This window comes from Paroedura picta, chromosome 2, assembly GCF_049243985.1.
Source record: "Paroedura picta isolate Pp20150507F chromosome 2, Ppicta_v3.0, whole genome shotgun sequence".
Taxonomy (NCBI): Eukaryota; Metazoa; Chordata; class Lepidosauria; order Squamata; family Gekkonidae; genus Paroedura; species Paroedura picta.
Window position 1 is genome coordinate 89,152,469 of NC_135370.1, and position 20,372 is coordinate 89,172,840.

The window sequence follows — 20,372 nt, forward strand, 5'->3', positions numbered from 1 at the left end:
CAAATTGCCAACATACGCTGGATCATGGAGAAAGCTAGGGAGTACCAGAAGAACGTCTACTTCTGCTTCATTGACTATGCTAAAGCCTTTGATTGTGTGGAACACAACAAATTGTGGCAAGTTCTTAAAGAGATGGGAATACCAGAGCATCTTATTTGTCTCTTGAGAAATTTATATGCAGGTCAAGAAGCAACAGTGAGAACTGAACATGGAATCACTGACTGGTTCAAAATTGAGAAAGGAGTTCGGCAAGGCTGTATACTGTCACCTTGCCTATTTAACTTGTATGCAGAGCACATCATGAGAAATGCGGGATTAGAGGAGTCACAAATTGGGATCAAGATTGCAGGGAGAAATATCAACAACCTCAGATATGCAGATGATACCACTCTAATGGCAGAAAGTGAAGAGGAACTAAAGAGCCTGTTGATGCGGGTGAAGGAGGAGAGTGCAAAAGTTGGCTTGAAACTCAACATCAAGAAAACAAAGATCATGGCATCCGGCCCTCTCAATTCCTGGCAAATAGAAGGGGAAGAAATGGAGATAGTGACAGATTTTATTTTCCTGGGCTCCAAGATCACTGCAGATGGGGACTGCAGCAAAGAAATTAAAAGACGCTTGCTCCTGGGGAGGAAAGCTATGGCAAATCTAGACAGCATCCTAAAAAGCAGAGACATCACCCTGCCAACAAAAGTGCGTTTAGTCAAGGCTATGGTCTTCCCAGTTGCAATGTATGGCTGCGAAAGTTGGACCATAAGGAAGGCCGAGCGTCAAAGAATTGAGGCTTTTGAACTCTGGTGCTGGAGAAGACTCTTGCGAGTCCCTTGGACTGCAAGGCGAACAAACCGGTCAGTCCTAGAGGAGATCAACCCTGACTGCTCTTTAGAAGGCCAGATCCTGAAGATGAAACTCAAATATTTTGGCCACCTCATGAGAAGGAAGGACTCCCTGGAGAAGAGCCTAATGCTGGGAGAGATCGAGGGCAAAAGAAGAAGGGGACGACAGAGAATGAGGTGGCTGGATGGAGTCACTGAAGCAGTAGGTGCAAACTTAAATGGACTCCAGGGAATGGTAGAGGACAGGAAGGCCTGGAGGATCATTGTCCATGGGGTCGCGATTGGTCGGACACGACTTCGCACATAACAACAACAACAAGGGCCCCTCAAATCCTGAAACCATTCCTGCTGCTAAGTGATATCAGAGTGAATAAAAAATGGTTAAATTCAAGGGTTTCTGTGATGCCAGGGCTACTTTGTTGGGTCATACATCATCATCACCACTAGTCATTAGACATAATAAAGCTCAAGTTGACAGCTCACTCCCTACCTGACTGGCCCTCCCTGTGGGTGTGCAGCCATAGAGAGAGTGCATTCTGCCAATGAGTGCCAATCTGTTCAAATTATACTCTGCCAAAGAGGGCCAATCTGATCAAATTGCATGCAGATAACTCACGCTTTACCTGACCCCCCCCCCCAAAAATAGTCCCCCAATAGGAGATGGCTCTCAGCCAGGAATGGCCCACCCTTGGGAGGGAGCTTTTGGCCAGAAAAAGTCTAATCAGGGATCAGCTCTCCACCTCCAACTTCCTGCCAGTTTCAAAAATTTGGTGGGTGGAAGAGGAGCCAGCTTTAAATCATGCCCTGCTGTATGGTCTCCTGGCCTCTTTCAGAGGACAGGGGGGGAGGAGGAGGAGCAAGCCACCTCCTGGTGCAGCCTCTGCATGCTTGCTAGAGGAAGGGCTGTGGGAGCCCCAGAAATACCTCACCTGCCGGCCCTCTGGGATCCACAGCAGCCAGGTAAAGCCTCTGCCTTGGGAATGTTTACTCATGAGTAAGTCATGTAAAGTTTGTAATTTGCAATCTGAGAAGAGAGAAATGCTTTGGGAATAAGCATCACAGGCAATTGCAGCAGGCAAAATAATGCTGATGTGGGTGGGACTGGGAAGATGTCACATCAAAATCGCAAGATGTCATAGTCCCATTGTATACGGCACTGGTCAGACCACACCTGGAGTACTGTGTGCAGTTCTGGAGGCCTCACTTCAAGAAGGACATAGATAAAATTGAAAGGGTACAGAGGAGAGTGATGAAGATAATCTGGGGCCAAGGGACCAAGCCCTATGAAGATAGGTTGAGGGACTTGGGAATGTTGAGCCTGGAGAAAAGGAGGTTGAGAGGGGACGTGATAGCCCTCTTTAAGTATTTGAAAGGTTGTCACTTGGAGGAGGGCAGGAAGCTGTTCCCATTGGCTGCAGAGGAAAGGACACGCAGTAATGGGTTTAAACTACAAGTACAACGATATAGGCTAGATATCAGGAAAAAAAAATTCACAGTCAGAGTAGTTCAGCAGTGGAATAGGCTGTCTAAGGAGGTGGTGAGCTCCCCCTCACTGGCAGTCTTCATGCAAAGGTTGGATACACACTTTTCTTGGATGCTTTTGGATGCTTAGGGCTGATCCTGCATTGAGCAGGGAGTTGGACTAGATGGCCTGTATGGCCCCTTCCAACTCTATGATTCTATGATTCTAGAGTTTCCCTTTCCATGCGGATACCATGTTGGTCTTGTTGCATTCTTTCCAAGACCATCACAACAAAGCAAATTTGAGACCAATGGCATGGGAGATGGGAAAACTGTAAACAGGGTACAAAAGCAGCATGAGGCCATGGGGACATTTCATTTATTTATTATATTTATATACCGCCCTCCCTGAAGGCTCACAGCGGTTCACATAAAACATAAACAATACAGCTAACTTTGTTTAACAATAATACAGTGACAATGGCAAGCAACATAGTAGAACAATAGAATAATATGGAGAACATTAAATTAAATGTATACTGATAGACCAGTGGGTTGGACGGAACTGTAGTGGGTGCCACAGGAGGGAGGCTCAGGTGGAGGGACCATGGGAAGTAGTGGTTCAGGTCAACCTCAAGCAAATGCCTGGTGGAGGAGCTCCCTTTTGCAGTCCCTGTGGAATTGTTCACATTTCGTCAGGGCCCTGATCTCTTCTGGGAGCTTGTTCCACCAGGTGGTGGCCAGGATGGAGAAATTGAGGCCAAGCGATCTTCCCTGGGGCCAGGGATTACCAGAAAGTTGGAAGTGCTGGAGCATAAGGCTCTTTGGGGAAGGGGTGTAAGCAGAGAGGCAATCCCTGAGGTACACTGAGCCCAGACTGTGTATGGCCTTAAAGGTGATAACTAGAACTTTAAGTCTGATCCGGAATTCGACCAGAAGCCAGTGCAGCTGCTGGAGGATGGGCTGAATGTGGGACCTCCGAAGTATAACATGTGGAGGGAGGAGTCATTGTTTCCTAGTAACATCTTCCCAACAGATGAGCTGGTTTTTATACCCTGCTTTTCACTGCCCAAAGGAGTCTCAGAGTGGCTTGTAATAGCCTTCCCTTCCTCTCCCCACAACAAACACCCTATGAGGTGGGTGAGGCTGAGATCTTTGAGAGAAACTGCCTTCGAAGAACAGTTTCTAGCAGGACTGTGACTAGACCAAGGTAACCCAACATGTGGAGAAGCAGGGAATGAAATCCATCTGACCATATTAGAAGCTGCTGTTCACAATCTCTGTACCAAGCTGTACAAATTGCCATTGCCTTAAAGGCAGAAGCTGTTCATGATTTACTTTGAAGAATGTTCATGATTTACAGACTGAAAGCAAGCAAATTTTGCTATCAATAAAATATTTTCCTTGAAGGAAGAAACTGTGACAAGATTATGAATTAATGGAAGTTCATTGTTATGAACATTATGAATTATTGGATAATTGCTATAACCATTCATTGTTATTAGCAATTACTGCCACACAGCGTTTCTCTTTGTTTCCCACCTGGAGCCTGGCATCCCTGCACCTCCATGGGATCCAAAACCAGAGTGTCCCCCTTCCAAATAGTCCTTTTCTCCAGGGAGACTGATCTTTGTTGCCTGGGACTGACCTGCAATTCCAGCAAGCCTCAGGTCCCAACTGGAGACTGGCATCCTGCAACCGCTCTGGGGAACAGTGCCACAGAGTTCCCCCCTCCAATCACCTCCAATTTCAGGAGATTTGCATCTATAGGTTGGTGACTTGGGTCAGGAATGTTCCTTGAGGTTTGTAGGCAGGGCCTCAGGAGTCCAGGGGTGGGCAGGGGCTTTTCCAAATTGCCAGCCCCCAGGAAGGCCACAGTGCAGATGTGCATCCTAGCACTCATTGTTTCCCTGGGTGCAAGGGGCTTTGCTTCTAGTACCAGAAATATAAGATCTGTTTACCTTGATGAGTAATTGAATGCATTCTCTTTGTGCAAGATTCCATTTGGGTACAAAATATCTACTTTTCATGGTATGACCTATGATAAGATCATAAATTTATCTAGAATATCAGATCAGCGTTGGCTAACAAATGCATGGGTTGATGCTAGCATTATTATTATTATTATTATTATTATTATTATTATTATTATTATTATTATTATTATTATTATTATTATTATTATTATTATTATTATTATTATTATTATTATTATTATTATTATTATTATATTTATTTCCCGCCTCTCCCGATAGGCTCGAGGTCACAACAACTAATCCCATTAAAATTCCCATTAAAACATCAATCTACTAACATGACGGCTAAAAATCCCATCCCTCCCCCAATTATCAAAGAGGTGAAGGGGAAAGGATAGGGAAGTAGCGTACACTCCAACTCCTGGGGGGGAGCGATGTCCCTGATTCGCTGACCCCAGCCTCAACCATAGACCTGGTGGAAGAGCTCCGTTTTACAGGCCCTGCGGAAAGCTGACAAATCCCGCAGGGGCCGCAGATCACCCGGGAGCTCATTCCACCAGGTAGGGGCCAGGACTGAAAAAGCCCTGGCCCTGGTCGAGGCTAGGCGCGCTTCCTTAGGGCCGGGGACGATCAACAGGTTCTCACCCGCAGAGCGTAAGGCCCGGCGGGGGGCATAGAGCAGTAGGCGGTCCCTCAAGTATGTGGGTCCCAACCCGCGTATGGCCTTGAAGGTTAAAACCAAAACCTTGAACCGGATCCGGGCAGCAATTGGCAGCCAATGCAGCTGCCTCAGCACCGGCTGGATGTGGCCCTCCAAGATGTTCCAGTGAGGACCCTGGCAGCTGCATTTTGTACCAGCTGTAGTTTCCGGGTCAGGGACAAGGGTAGGCCTGCGTAGAGCGAGTTACAGAAATCTATTCTGGAGGTGACTGTCGCATGGATCACTGTGGCCAAGTGGTCAGGGGACAGGTAGGGCGCTAGTAGCCGGGCCTGGCGAAGGTAGAAGGTAGAAAAATGCCTGGCCTGCTACTCTCTTGACCTGAGCCTCCATAGTCAGGGAGGCATCAATGGTCACACCCAAATTCCTACCTTGGGGCACAATGGTAAGTTGCACCCCTGCTAGGGTGGGTAAACGCGCTACCTGTTCCTGCCCCCTTCCCCCCAGCCACAGGATCTCCATCTTGTAGGGGTTGAGTTTCAGGCAACTATGCTCGAACCATTCTGTCACCACTTCCAAACATCTGGCAAATGGTTCCAGGGGGAATTCGGGTGACCGTCCATTAGGAGATAGAGCTGGGTGTACTGATGGCAACCCAGTCCAAAGATCCGTACCAGCTGGGCCAGAGGGCGCATAAAGATGTTAAACAATGTGGGGGAGAGGACTGCACCCTGAGGGACCCCGCAAGGGAGTCTATAGGGCCGCAAGAGCTCTTCCCCCACAGCAACCCTCTGGGACTGGTCCTGGAGGAAGGAGCGTATCAAGCACAAGGCTGTGCCCCGTATCCCCATACTAGCCAGGCGATGGACCAACAGTTCGTGGTCCACGATGTCAAAGGCCGCCGATAGGTCTAAAAGGACCAACACGGCTGACCCGCCTCTATCCAGCTGGCAATGGAGGTCATCCAGCAGGGCGACCAAAACTGTCTCCACCCCGTGGCCAGGGTGGAAGCCAGACTGATATGGATCAAGTTTCCTCCAAGAATGCCAGGAGCTGGTCCGCTGCCACCCTCTCCACCACCTTGCCCAGGAACGCTAAATGCGACACTGGGCGGTAGTTAGCAGGGTCCAGCGGGTCCAGCGATGGTTTCTTCAGGAGAGGGTGGACCACCGCCTCCTTGAGCCACTCAGGAAACTCTCCCATACTCAGGGAGGAGTTGATGATGTCTCTGAGCTGGCCTCCTATCTTCTGACCACATCCCTTGAGGAGCCAAGAAGGACAGGGGTCGAGGGGGCAGGTGGTCACCCTGAACGAATCTAGCAACTTGTCCACTTCGGAAGAAGAGAGCTGCATCACATCCCATAACAGAGTCCTTGTTTCCATTTGCTGATTTGATGCTTATTGGAGAGTGAAATCCCTTACTGGGATTTGAGACCAACATTGAGACAAACAATACCTTGTAATAATGTGTCAATTTGTTATAAAAATACTATAAATGCATTGGGAATGAATCTGTATATGAGATTCATGTATGCTTCACTGTTCTGCTATTCTAGCCAAGTTTGGTGTAGTGGTTGGGAATGCAGACTTCTAATCTGTGAACCAGAAAGCTGTTCTGACTGAGCAGTAATATCAGGGCTCTCTCAGCCTCACCTACTGTTGTGGGGAGTGGAAAGGGAAGGTGACTGTAAGCCACTTTGAGATTCCTTCGGATAGAGAAAAGTGGCATATAAGAACCAACTCTTCTGTTCCTCCTTTAAGATAAACGACTACCACCCCAACCCCGATACAGCAGATCGTGCAAAATTTCATTTATGACAGTGGTCCCCAACCCCCGGTCCGGGGACCGGTGCCGGTCCGCAGATCAGTTGTTACCGGTCCGCGACTCCTCCTTGTCTTCCTTCCTGGCTGCTGCCTGGGGGGCTGCCCTGCCACTCTGCTGCCAGCTCACCTTTGGTGCTCTCTGGCGGCCACCATGGCTGGGGCTCCCCCTTGGCGTGGCACTGCGCAGCTGCCTCAGGCACCGCTCCCCAGCAGACAGCGGGAAAGCAAGTGGAGCAGGGACTCAAGTGGCAGCGACATCCCTCAGCAAAAGACTACCGGGCCTCAATAAAATTGTGAAGTGTTGACCGGTCCCCAGTGATAAAAAGGTTGGGGACCATTGATTTATAACATTCATGAATATACTTGGGGAGCCGGTCAACCCAAATGGCATTACATCGGCTGGTTTGGTGTAGTGGTTAGGAGTGCAAACATCTAATCTGGTGAGTTGGATTTGATTCCCTGCTCCCCCACATGCAGCCAGCTGGGTGACCTTGGACTCACCACGGCGCTGATAAAGCTGTTCTGACCGAACAGTAATATCAGGGCTCTCTCAGCCTCACCTACCCCACAGGGTGTTTGTTGTGGGAAGAGGAAAGGGAAGGTGACTGTAAGCTGCGTTGAGACTCTTTCGGGTAGAGAAAAGCAGCATATAAGAACCAACTCTTCTTCTTCTAGTCACATAGAGGGCTCTTTTGGCTGATCCACAACCAGCCTGCATACGGGCCCGGACTCTGTAACTACCAGCCATGAAGCTGGTGACATAATGCACAGATCGAGCCACATTCAGTACTCATAGATTCCATACACATGGTTGAACATTCTTTAAGTAGCTGCTAAGAATGGATTAGAAGTGATGTGACATTCCTTTTTAAAAAATTACCATTCTTCTATGTTTTCCCTGGAAGGTCAAATAGTTTGATTTAGCTGGGGGAATTGCATGGGGAAAAGTTAAACAGCTCCCCAGAGCTGCTTTTTCAATGTGATTCAATTCTCCTCCCCCATGGCTGATTTAAATTTTAAAACATAGAAATGCCTGGTCATGGTTGTATTGTGTATCTAAGTGCAGGTACACTCACAGCTCTGAAACCATAGTGGACTTCTGCTGAGATTCAGGCCTCTCTGTGCTCCCCTGCTGGAATTTCAGGAGTGCAGACCATTTAACAAACACGGTTAATTTTACTGCAGGACCATTGAACCTGGTTAGCTGTGAGCATGAAGACAGGAAACCTTTCTGAACCTACTGATTAAACTTCCCTTGAGGTCGATCCGGTATTACAGCATTTGTTTTTAACAAATTCAGTTCTGATGGAGCAACTCCAGCACACTCTTAAACAAAGGTCCTGATAAACTGGTTAGCTAAACTGAATTTCTAAAGTGTGTTTGGTGCCACCTGCAGGCCTTCTGCAAAAAGGGGACAAGGGAGAACGTGAAACTGGGCACTTTGGGCTGAAGCAGATGTTACAAGAGACTTGGATCTGCTGCCACTCCACAGGCCTATATCTGTTTGCCTGTTTACTCATAACATCTAAGTAAATAAGTGAGCCCCCGGGGAGGGCGGTATATAAATAAATAAATAAATAAATAAATAAATAAATAAATAAATAAATAAATACATACATACATACATACATACATACATACATACATACATACATACATACATACATACATACATACATACATACATACATACATACATACATACATACATAAATAAATAAATAAATGTTAGGATGGCCACCAGCCAATGACAAAAGCTATATGCAGCACAATGAAATAAGAATGCTTATACAAAGCAGTTGCCAACTTTGCTGCCACATACACTCCAATGACACAGTCACTGGACCTAACAACATCACCTACACCATCAAAGGCTTATTCACTTGCTCATCTTCTAACATTGTATATGCCATTAAATGCCAACAATACCCCTTTGTTCTCTACATAGGGCAGGTCAAACTCTCGACCAAAGAATTAATGGGCACAAGTCTGACATCCAAAGTCACAGGATTAAAAAACCTGTAGGGTAGTGGTCCCCAACCTTTTTATCACTGGGGACCGGTCAACGTTTGACAATTTTATCGAGGCCTGCGGGGGGGGGGGAGTAGTATTTTGCCGAGGGATGTCACAGCCACCTGAGCCACCTTGCTTTCCCGCCGGCACCCCTGTCTTCCTGCCGCCCGCTGGGGGGCGCTGCCAGCAGCAGCTGCACAGTGCCATGCCAAGGGGGAGCCCCAGGCATGGCAGCCGCTGGAGAGCACCAAACGTGAAACGGCAGCAGAGTGGCAGGGCAGCCCCTGAGGCAGCAGCTGGGGAGAAGGATGAGGAGGAGCCACGGCCCAGTACCGACTGATCAATGGACCGGTACTGATCTCCAGACCGGGGGTTGGAGACCACTGCTATAGGGGAATATTTCTACTTTCCAGAACATTCAATAAGGGACCTCAAAGTAGCTTTTTCATTGCAAAGGAACTTCAAGAACAGACTAGAAAGGGAGATTGCAGAAATGTAAGTTATTACAACACTCAAAACAATGGAACACCCAGGACTCAACAAGGACATAGTTTTTTTTTTAATTTCACTACATATGCTAACCTCGTTCAACTCTTATTTGCACATTCCTTACAATCCCCTCTTCTTTTTATTTTATTTGGGACAATGTGACTGTAATGTAATATGTAACATAAGTAGTATGTAATGTAATTTAGAATCTAACTCTCTGGTCTCAGATATATGAAAAAATATATATTTTTTTCAAACTTGGGGGACCCCCCCCCAAGGTTTTCGGAAAAAACTGAAAACAGTTTTAAAAATGAATAATTTAAATGCACACAAACTCTCATACAAATAAAGTACAGCTTCTGTGTCAGCAATGGCAGAGTTTAGGAGCTGCTGTGGGCCTGCAGCAGTGGTAGCAGAGTCTGTGAGCTGCAGGGGCCTGGAGCTACACTGGGCCCAGAGATGGGGCGGGGGAGAGAGATTTCAGGGAGCCATGCCTCAGCTCAGCAAGCATATTGGGCAAGGATGGGATCCCCTATGAGTCTTGAAGGCCCCTTCTTGTTCTTCTCACTTCAGAATCCTGTCTTATTGTAGTGTTTATTTTGTGTCTTATATTGTTCCTATTGCATTGTTTTCAGTTTTGTATCCTGTCTTGGACCTCCTGAGAAAAGTGAAATATACAAGCAAATAAATCATTGTACACAGTTAAGACTTATATGAAACTGCTCTTTAACAAAACAAAACAAAAAGAACTTCCACAGCAACTTGTTTAGAGAAGCAAATGGAATCTCTTAGTCTCTGAGCTCCTCTAGTGGACAAAGTGAATTCACATCTGGTTTTCCTTTATTATTTTTTTCTTGATTTATTCTAGAATTTAGATGAAATGGAAGAACAAAGATGATGTTTTGCCTCCTCCCCCTGTTGAATATAACTTTTCTTTCTGAACCAGTTATATTATCAAAAGCAGTAGATTCTTTATTACAATCTCACCTACAAAGGAAATGAGCTCTTTAAGGTATAAGTGAAGTTTAAACATTTTATGTAATCAGATTTGCGTTCTCACATTTTGAATGCAAATGTTTAATCTTAAGTACCCATAGTGGCAAACCATCACATACAACTGAGCTAAATTACTTTGTAATTGAATGTAGAATGCAAAAAATCCCCCCTCCCCAGCCTCTTAGACAATATGCTGAATCCTCTACCAAGATGTGAGAGTTAAAACCTGTACACTAAGACTGCCAGCAATATCTAATGCTTGGTTATAGATAGATTCAGCTGTATTGGTCTGAAGCAGCAGAACAAAGTCTGGCCCCAGTGGCACCTTGAAGGCTTGTAAAGGAGCCATTAGATTCAAACTTTGTTCAGTTTGTATTCAGTGTCCCTTCCCTCCCCAAAATGGAGATTTGGAGACAAAAAACCCAAATTGATTCTTAGTGCTTCCCCTTGAGCCATTTTTATGCCAGAAATTGTCCCTCCCTAGTTAAGGTAAAGGTAAAGGTATCCCCTGTGCAAGTACCGAGTCATGTCTGACCCTTGGGGTGACGCCCTCCAGCGTTTTCTTGGCAGACTCAATACGGGGTGGTTTGCCAGTGCCTTCCCCAGTCAGCTGGGTACTCATTTTACCGACCTCGGAAGGATGGAAGGCTGAGTCAACCTTGAGCCGGCTGCTGGGATTGAACTCCCAGCCCCATGGGCAGACAGCTTCAAACAGCATTTCTGCTGCCTTACCACCCTGCGCCACAAGAGGCTCTCCCTCCCTAGTTAGCTTTTGCATTATAATGAGAAATATGCAGGAGACTCTAATTACAGCCAAGTATACCCTCATTGATACCTTTGTGTCCTAATTGGACTTTCTGCCAACTTTAAGCAAATTTCACCTCTCATGCCAAGAAGAAATGTTCAGCTGAGTTTCTAAGCTATCCTTATAAAGCTTAGTCAATAGAGATTTTTAAAATGGAAACAGGTACTCTAAAGGTACCTGTTTCCCCTCTATGGTATCAAATTTTAGGCAACCTGTTCAGGAAACCTGTATTCAGTAAATATTGTTGAGTCAGCTGACTATTGCACAAGGTTCAGATTGGTCTACTAATGGTTGATTCCATATTCCCATAACTCAGGTGCTAGCAAAAAGTCTTTTCTCTTGCCACAGTTCCTGCCCCTGCTCTCCCTCCATCCTTCTCGGCTGCTCCCCCTAGTGTTTCAGTTTCCGAAACCAGCAAGATGCCAAAGAGTATAGAAAACAGTTTCTGGTTTTCTTTCTTTGAGACAGATAGTAAAGTTTATTGCATCATACGAGTTGTTTCCAAAGGGTAGATAGGGTCCCCCCCTCCCAAAAATATAAATATACAAATTAACGCCTCCTCTAATTATTTTTCACTGTTGTAAGAATATTTTTGCTGTAACTAAATTCCATTTGTGTCTTGCAAGTCAGCAGGATGCAAATTGGGAAAATGGTGTAATAGCCTTTTCTGATGGTTGCAGCCTGTTATTGTGCAATTTCATTTTGTTTTGTATACATCATACCACATAGTTTGGTTTTGATCCTTCATAGTCCTCCCGTTTGTGTATCATAAAGGTAAAGGTAAAGGTATCCCCTGTGCAAGCACCGAGTCATGTCTGACCCTTGGGGTGACGCCCTCTAGCGTTTTCATGGCAGACTCAATACGGGGTGGTTTGCCAGTGCCTTCCCCAGTCATGACCGTTTACCCCCCAGCAAGCTGGGTACTCATTTTACCGACCTCGGAAGGATGGAAGGCTGAGTCAACCTTGAGCCGGCTGCTGGGATTGAACTCCCAGCCTTATGGGCAAAGCTTTCAGACGGCTGCCTTACCACTCTGCGCCACAAGAGGCCCTTGTGTATCATAAAACAAGGTAATTCCTGAGATATGTTAGAACTGGCTATATATTAGTCCAGGGCCTGGCATTGTTCCACACGCTGTGGCAAGTTCTTAAAAAAAATAAAATAAATAACATCAGTCATTCAGTCATTTAGCCTGAGTAAAATGCTCCCATGTCAAATTCAAGCTGTAGTCTGAATGATAACCCTTAGGCCACATCACCCTGCAGTGCAATAAGGTCTAAAGAGAATTGTGTGCCTTGCTTCTTCCAAGATAAGAAGGCATGAGGGGGTCCTGCTCAAGGGCCCCAACAATCCCAAAACAGGCACTTCACTTGCTCCAGCCCACCCTAACTTTGCCTCTGCCTAGCAACCAGGACATCTGTTTCTGCGTTTTACCATGTGCTCTGCGTCTCACTTCCTCTAGGCTCTGAATCCAGTATCCCAATCATACTTTGTGGTCACCACTCCAGTTTCCTTTGGCCTGACTTCCCACCTATGACTTGAGGTTTGATATCAGACTAAGCTACATATCATGTTTGTCAAGAAGTTTTTCCTCCAAAGAAGCCTCATCCAGCCAGGTGTAGACAATAACAAGTATCTGCATAAAGCTTCCCGTGAGATTCAATTCCAAGAATAAGTTTTCAGTCCAGAATATTCATAAGTCCTTTCTTTGACAGTGAGAACACACATCATGTGACTCAAACCTAAATGTGTAAAACAAAAGCCACACAATACTTTTTATTAGGAACAACCAAAAGAACACAAACCAATGTGCAAAGTTTTGAGTTTTCCAGAGCTCTTTACCAGCCTGGATGTTTAAAAAAATTAAAGGAGGCCAGTATCTTAAGACCTTCTCTAAGATGTCTTGTAAGCTTCCAGGGTGAAACCCTGAGCAGGTATGCTGATTTATAATGGTGTTGGGGTCCAGGTGCACCTTCTGGGAGGAACATAGAACTTTGGGCCAATGCAGCTATCTATAACCTACTTGAGAAGACTAAAATGTATTAGGGAACTGAGATCTGTCTTTAAACAAAACTTTTTAAAAAAGCGTATTATTAATATGTGTCTTCTCTTGAAGAAACATGTTTTGGGACTACATTTCCCAACCTGCAATGATGCAAGCAGTAACTGAAAGCCAGCCCTTCTCAGCAAACTGACTTCCAGTCAGCAGAGGGAAGAGGAGGCATGGGGCAGAAATGCCGCTGGGTCCAGGCTGCCAAGTGCCAGCTACTGGTGGCCAGTCTCTTTGTCATGGTAAGGAAGCGGAGAGCTGGGCAGAAATTGTGTGGACCAAACAGGTGGTCTGTATTGTTAATAGAAGGGTTGATTTAATTTTGTTAACAAATGTTTAAGTTTTACAAGTGCCAGAAACACTAGTTAAATGGCAAAGTGTCTTGGGCTCTTATCACTACTTTGCAGCTGTGCCTTTTCTCCTCTGTGGTTTCGATGTCTCTTATTCTCAATAGACTGGGGGAGGGGGGTCTTGAGAAAACCACTGGACCTATTTTGCTTAGAAAAAAATGTGTTGGAAAAGCTTACCATGTCTGAAATATTTTTTCTGATTATCTGTGAAGATACAATTTTAGAGGATTTATTTTCTTGTTGATTCATTTTTAATTTAAAATAATTTAAAACAAAACTTTATCCCATAGGCATCTGCTTTGAATGGAAAACTGGGCTGTCTTAGTTACTTTTAATGTCACGATAGTACAAAAATTTGAGGATTTTGTCAACGTGTGCAAAAGAAGTCATGTCCTGGGATTGTATCTTGGTAAGGAAAGGAAGACACACTCCCTCCTTCTCCCAACCCAGCAGTTTTTGGGTGTGACAGTATTCACTGGTCCTGAGTATCAGCACTTTTTTGGGAGCCCCCCCCCCAAGTCTTGAGGAAGGAATTAGGGGGAATCAGTGGGACCTTATATGCGAGTACCAGCACTTTTTTGTTTACAAAAACAGCACCGTCCTAGTCTATACACAAATAATAGCCAGCGCAGCAGACAGTTAAGGAGTTAGTCAGCAAGGGAACACAGATGCCTCTTTTATTCTAGGCAAGCCATTTCCTTCCCTGGGCTGGGGTTGAGTTCCATTATTGGTTTAATTCTGCTAGCTGGTGTTTACCCCTCATATATAATTGTGAGTTGCATCAGCAGAATGGATGGTGTATAGGTAGATAGATATGGCAGATCCAAAAACCTCTACAGTGTTTGATTTGGTTCAGACTGATGTCAGTATCATGATTCAGCAGTGTGTGAGGCAATTTATTAGAGCTGTTTCCCCCTTTTTTCTTCTTGAATCACTCAGCTGAGAAGACTCCCATGGCCATCACTCACCATGGCCATCCCTCACTTTCACATGCTATTACAGCTGGTGAGGCAGAACCTCCACTTTGGGCTGTTTGGTCAATCATGCACGGGTATTCCTAGTTCTCCAAATCACTGTCTTCAGAACAAGACTGTTGGAGTGCTTTCGTATGTTGCACTATGGTCTCTATAACTAGTTCTGCTCCCAGGCTTCAGATGTCATTAGCATCCCATTGTATTTACACGGCATGAAAATCCCCACACTAGATCTGCACAGGACTTGTTGCGTCGTGGTGTAATAGTCCAAGCCTATGCAAGTTTACCTGTAATCACCCAAAAGGAAGACAAGACTGAATGCAGAAGACCCACCTAAGAAGTTTCTGCAAAAATGTATTTTATTACTCTCCGTAACTATAACTTGCATGTGAATTTAAAATGCTCCCTCTTTTTCATAATGGCACAAATGGAGAAACACTAGCTTTCTGGTAAATATATGTTCAGAAGACATGTATTTATTGCCAAACAACTGCTTATGAGATGGAAGTTTATTATTCTTGATACCTTTTCTCTCTTCAGCTGCTTGGTCTATCAATAGCTATACTGGCCGTTATCACCTACTATGAGAAGCGCTTCATTGTCATAAGTGAAGTCTCATTGGAAACAAACCTCATCAGAACCTTTCACAGTTTAGGTAAGTGTTGGAAACTCTGGGAAACAATAAACCCTTGAATAGTGTTTCTATTTCATACCACAATGCAAAGTTCAACTTGGACAATGATGTTAAGGTCTAGGAAATAACATAACTGAGAGATGCACAAGACACTGGCAAGAAACAAGGCTGTTGCTTCATCAGAGGACTCGTTCTGCAATGCAACTCTTAGGCGAGGGTAGAAGCAACAAGGGGTTAGTTATCCATTCTCTTAAACATTACAGTACTTTGTGCCCTCATTTGTATGTTTACTCCACTCCTCAGTTTTGTATGCCGGAATATGCCTGAGTAGCATCCTGACCATTGCTGCTGTACTGAGCATTGTTGCCACATGGAGAGACATGAAGAGTGCCCTGGCAGTGGTAAGTTGGCTGAATATGGCTCAGCACTGTCAGATCAGAGGGTTGTATGTTTGTTTTTTACAGTTGTGCACAAAGAGGCATTTCTGCACTTTGCAATATGCCAGGGAAATACTAGTCAAGCCACCTCATCAATATATACGAATAAAAGGAGCATCACACAGTACTTGCAATGAGCAGCCAAAGTATCCATTAGAATGGTTGGAAAGATGTATATTTTGCATATTTATAAATACCTCTATGTATAATTGCATATGTGTACAGGTACTAGTCTGGATCTACATACAAGCTATGTTAGGATGTCATTTCAAAATCCCATTGTGATAACTGTAAGTTCCAGGACACAGGGAGGCAAGCAGAGATAACGTCACCAGTGCAACCTATACTCTAAGTGAAAAGAAACTGCTTCCTACGGAAATATTACACATTAAAAATTAATTTATGCTTGTTTAGGCATAATAGAAGCAAACTGGGAGGAGCCTCCCCCCAAATTCCTAAAAGACAACTTTATCTATTAATACAAGCTTGTGCATTATTAGAACAAGAAAAATAAAGGATTTTGTATATTGGAGGCTGCAAATGCTTCTGATGTTGTGCATAGAAGGGTACTTTGCAGTAGGTTACAAAGCCTTGGCAGTGAGGAGTTCCTTTCAGCTGTCTGGGTAGTTTCCAGCTCTGGCTCCTAATTCCTGATGCAGAGAAGTTATTCAGATGCTTTAGCAAGTCCCTCGGTTTCATTAATGTTCATCACTGAGGATGTAAGGTTTTTAAAATATACATAAGACTTGACAAAATTGCCACTGCTGTGTCTTGTTTCATGACATCTTTTATTTAGCTCTAATTTTCATTCTTGTTTGGCTGAACTCTCCACGTGCAAATCCACTGAGAATTTTCTGATTCCATATCTGCCCAAATCTAAATGTGTTGTGTGAGATGGGATCTTCTCAGTTAGATTAGGTATCTGGGGAACTGTTTGCTTTCCACTTTCACACACCCTTAGACTTTGATAAGAACCTGCTGATACAGTCTCTGACCAATGCATACAGATGACAGAGTGCAGAGACCTTGCTGGCAAAGATAGGGGATGCTGTGCCACTGGATTTCATGCAGAGCACTTGAGGGCTTTCCAGCCCCCCCCCTTCATATGGCATGGAGCTCTGCAGGTACACATTGCACAGCAAGGGAAGGCTCATGAAGCCTCCCAGCAATAACTCCTTAAAATTTTTTTTAATGCTCCATGCCGGTCCACCACACTGCAGAACAGCAGGAAGCATTTCCCCCCATTTTTTGTACAAAGACTTTTCTAATGAAAAGAATGTCCCACACCAAGGTGTGGCAGAGCTATGAGAAGCATCCCCCCCACACACACACACATCTTTTAGAAGGAGTTTTGCAGGCGAGGGCAGGGAGAAGCCAAGCCAGGCTCTGTTTGGCGGCAGCAGAAGCGAGCGAGCGAGGCAGCGAGCAAAAGCCAGCAGAAGTGACGCTTGGGGATGATTGCCAGGGAGGGGAAAGCATGCTGGAATGGCCTGAATTCTCCCTTTTGCATGTCCCAGCCCTGACACCTCATTGTGTTGTTAAGAATATAATAGAGTCTTCTGTCTCAGTGTGAAGCCATTACATGTTAGAAGGTCAGCACGTAGACAGTAAAAGTAGGAGTAGACAAAGGCTGGTATGTTACAAGATAAGAGCGAATGCAAGGACAGACACTGTAGCAGAAAGCTTAGCATCATTTGGGGTGGGAGGGAATATTATAATGTAAGCTCATCAACTAATAAGCCAATGGGAGAGCCGAAGGAAGAATAGGAATTGTTAAAAATCTTCAGGCTCAAATTTAATTTTAGGTAGAAAGTCCCCCCTTTGTATTTTTTAAAGGCAAGTTATCTAATTTTGCCTCGTGGCTGTTTTGTAACTCTGTAAAATGAGGAGACAAAGAAAGCGTAAAAGTGAAAGTAATAGTATAAACTAATTACGTATTTCGTGAAAGGGCATGAACTCATGAACTAATTGGTTCATGAGACAGAAGTAGGCATATTAAAGTTGTCTTAATAATGAGCTGTGCTACCTCACAGACCCCAGAGAGGAATTTGGGTACATCCGAACTCTCTCTCTTCATGTACATAAAAATTAAAAAAAAACAAACATCTTGTTGCTTTCATTATATATTTTTGTCCGAAGTTCTTCCAAACGAAGGAAAGGGAGGTTGAATTTTCATGACAATTTTGGTTCCTTGACCGGGAAAACCGAAGAAGCTGAGTTAATTGGCATCCTTGGTGAGTTTGTTGGGCTGACGGTCTCCAGAGACTTGGGGTGCCTTGGGAGCTCTTTTGCGCCCGTCTCGGGAGCACCCTCCACCTGATTTACTCAGCACGGAGCTCAGTTTTCGAACCCGAAAGCAACAACACAGAGAGGCTACAGAAAGCCTCTACTTTGGTTTGGTTGGTTTGAGTTTTTCACGGTGCCCATGAAAACTCCTTTTGGTGAGTACCTTTGGTTAAGTTAGAACAGTAGGCATGATGGGAAAATAAGGGGTCCCAGAGACCTCAAGAGGACAGGAAACCTAGTCTTCGCAAAGGCCCTGTCCTCTCCCACACAAAAGTTGAGGTGACTCCTGAGAGTCCCTTAGGCATGTTTTTGGCAGGGTTTTTCACCATGCACCACCCCACAGATAAGGAAATCCTTATTGATTAAATTTTGTACTACAGAGTGGCCAACTCTTTCCCTTCCCGATGGCCATTTCTGGCCGCCGGAGGGAACTAAGGACAAACTGATAATAAAGGCTAAAATGATCTATGGTCTTTATGGGTTTAAATGTAAGTTTTGAATAAGTAAAAGCTGAACAAGAGATAAATGAGAACACATGAAACTGTTATTTAAATAAACTGTCAGATTTTTAAGTCCCTACCTTATGGGGGCTCTTTTAAACTGAAGTCTACTAAAACGGTGTTTTTTTTAATAGATAGGCTGACATTTTAAATTGGAAAAAGGGGACTGTGAGAAAACTATGAGAAAAAGGAAAAGGGAATGGGAAACATTTGAAGAACTGTCTAAATACTGCTAAAAGGCTTCCTTCAGTTTTAAAGAAGGAAAAGCCAATTTTAACACTGTTGATATAAATGTAGATGAACATTTGCCTGGGAAAAACCTTTATTAGAATTTTAAAATGGGTAATTAGTAAAGGTGAACATAAAAAATGTGTGTGTGAGAGGAATCTGGAACTTACTTCAAAACAGCAAAAACTAATAAAGTTTTTAATATTAAATAAAGGGAAGGATGAAAGCCCCAGGGCATATTTGGGAGGCTTATTAAAGCTTTAGAAGTGAAAAGGGGGGTCTTGGTCAAGAACAACTTAATAACATTGTTACTAACTTAGTTTGTAGGGCAGGTTGGAAGGTATTAAGAAAGAATGGTTAAGATATAGAAGATAGATAGATGGTGAATCTTGATGATCTGAGAGATTTTGGTTGAAAGTTTTGTAATGCTAGGGTCCAGGGGGAGAGAAAATGGAAAGATATTGAGGGAGTCAAGATGTAGATAGTGAGGGCCATTCCGCATTCATCCAAAATAGCACAATGGTTACTAATTGAAATTGCTATGTCGTTGACAATCTGCAACACTCCTGAAACCGATCCGCAAAAAGTGCTTCGTTGTAGCGCTTAAAGGGAAATCCCAAAAAGTGGATTCACCCTCCGGAAGGCGCTACACTCCTGCAACCAATCTGCAACACTAGCGGAAAAGTTCTGTGCGTTACCATTGTTGGGGTTTCTGCAAAGTCCCTCCCCCTGGCTCTCTCCTCTGATCTTCCGGCGAAGCAATCGCCATTTTTTTTTCTCCGAGTGAGTGGAGATCAACGCACCGGCAAGCCTACGTTTACCCAGCGAGGCTTCCCCGGCTGCAGTCCCTCTGTTTAAAGTCACCAAGCACAAGCAACACAGAGGCCCGTTTTCTGGTTTATTTTCCCTTTATTTTTCACACTATTTTCGGCCGAAAATCGCACCCGTGAGGGGGGGATTTTTTTTTCACTTGGGGGGAGCGTGGCAACGATGAAACGGCAGCTCAAACACCACCTGCTAGCTGGATGGGTCTCTCCGTTGCAACGAATCAACGCAGATTCGTTGCAACGTGTGTGTGTTTTTTTTAAACCTTCCTTAAAGGGAAAGGGGCTGTTTGGGAGCATAATAACGGCCGCCCATTGGCTGCTTGACGACCAGGGGCGGGACACAGCTCAGCAATATCGCTTCCTGGCTAGCGATTTTTGCCGAGACCGGAAACCTGTGGGAAACGATAGAAACGCAACTGGATTCCATTACAAAGGCAGGTGTGCATAATGACGAATTCCACTATTTAAAATGGTGATTTTTCGTTCCGCAAACAATTTGCAACATGGATCCTGGTGCGGAATGGCCCTCAGGGTTGGAGGCAAAGGAAATATGGGTTATTGTATGTAGATAAGAAAGGTTGAAAAGAGAAAGGCGAGGAAGGTCAGTGAGAGAAAGGGAAAATTGTTAAAATTCTAGTATTTATTTTAGTTTGTATATTCTAGTACCTGCATTGTAATATCTCTCCACTTTCAGTTCCCCAATCATTACAGAACCAGATCTGGCACAAAACCTTTATGCAGTGTACACAACAAAAAAATTGTCAAAATACAAAGTATACATGGGTTTTCCAGAAAAGACCTAAAACTAGGTACCCAACAGCTCATGCTTTCCAACAAAAATGGAATGTGCACTCTTATATGCCGTTTGGCTCCTAGTAAAAAAATTCACATTGATTTTTTCCCCAATATTCTTAGACTAGCATTTGAAACTTACAGATGGACAAGCATGGACGCTATTACTATAGTGAGCCAAAATGGCACACAAGCTACAGTATGATTTGACTTTAAGAAGCTGGCTGCTACTGCTG

At 44.4% G+C, this 20,372-nt stretch overlaps 1 protein-coding gene across 3 annotated transcripts in view; it reads left to right on the forward strand.

Moving 5' to 3' along the window:
• Positions 1-13,217: 13,217 nt before the first annotated feature.
• Positions 13,218-20,372, forward strand: part of TSPAN32 (tetraspanin 32) — a 37,920-nt gene continuing 30,765 nt past the window's right edge. For 2 of the 3 annotated variants that reach the window (XM_077321518.1, XM_077321520.1), the window contains exons 1-3: positions 13,218-13,350; positions 14,973-15,087; positions 15,370-15,467. In XM_077321518.1, coding sequence (XP_077177633.1) covers positions 13,282-13,350; positions 14,973-15,087; positions 15,370-15,467 — 282 coding nt within the window. In that variant the 5' untranslated portion in view covers positions 13,218-13,281. Of the gene's footprint in view, positions 13,351-13,729; positions 13,868-14,972; positions 15,088-15,369; positions 15,468-20,372 lie in introns of those variants that run through there. The other variant, XM_077321519.1, reaches the window with a different exon arrangement.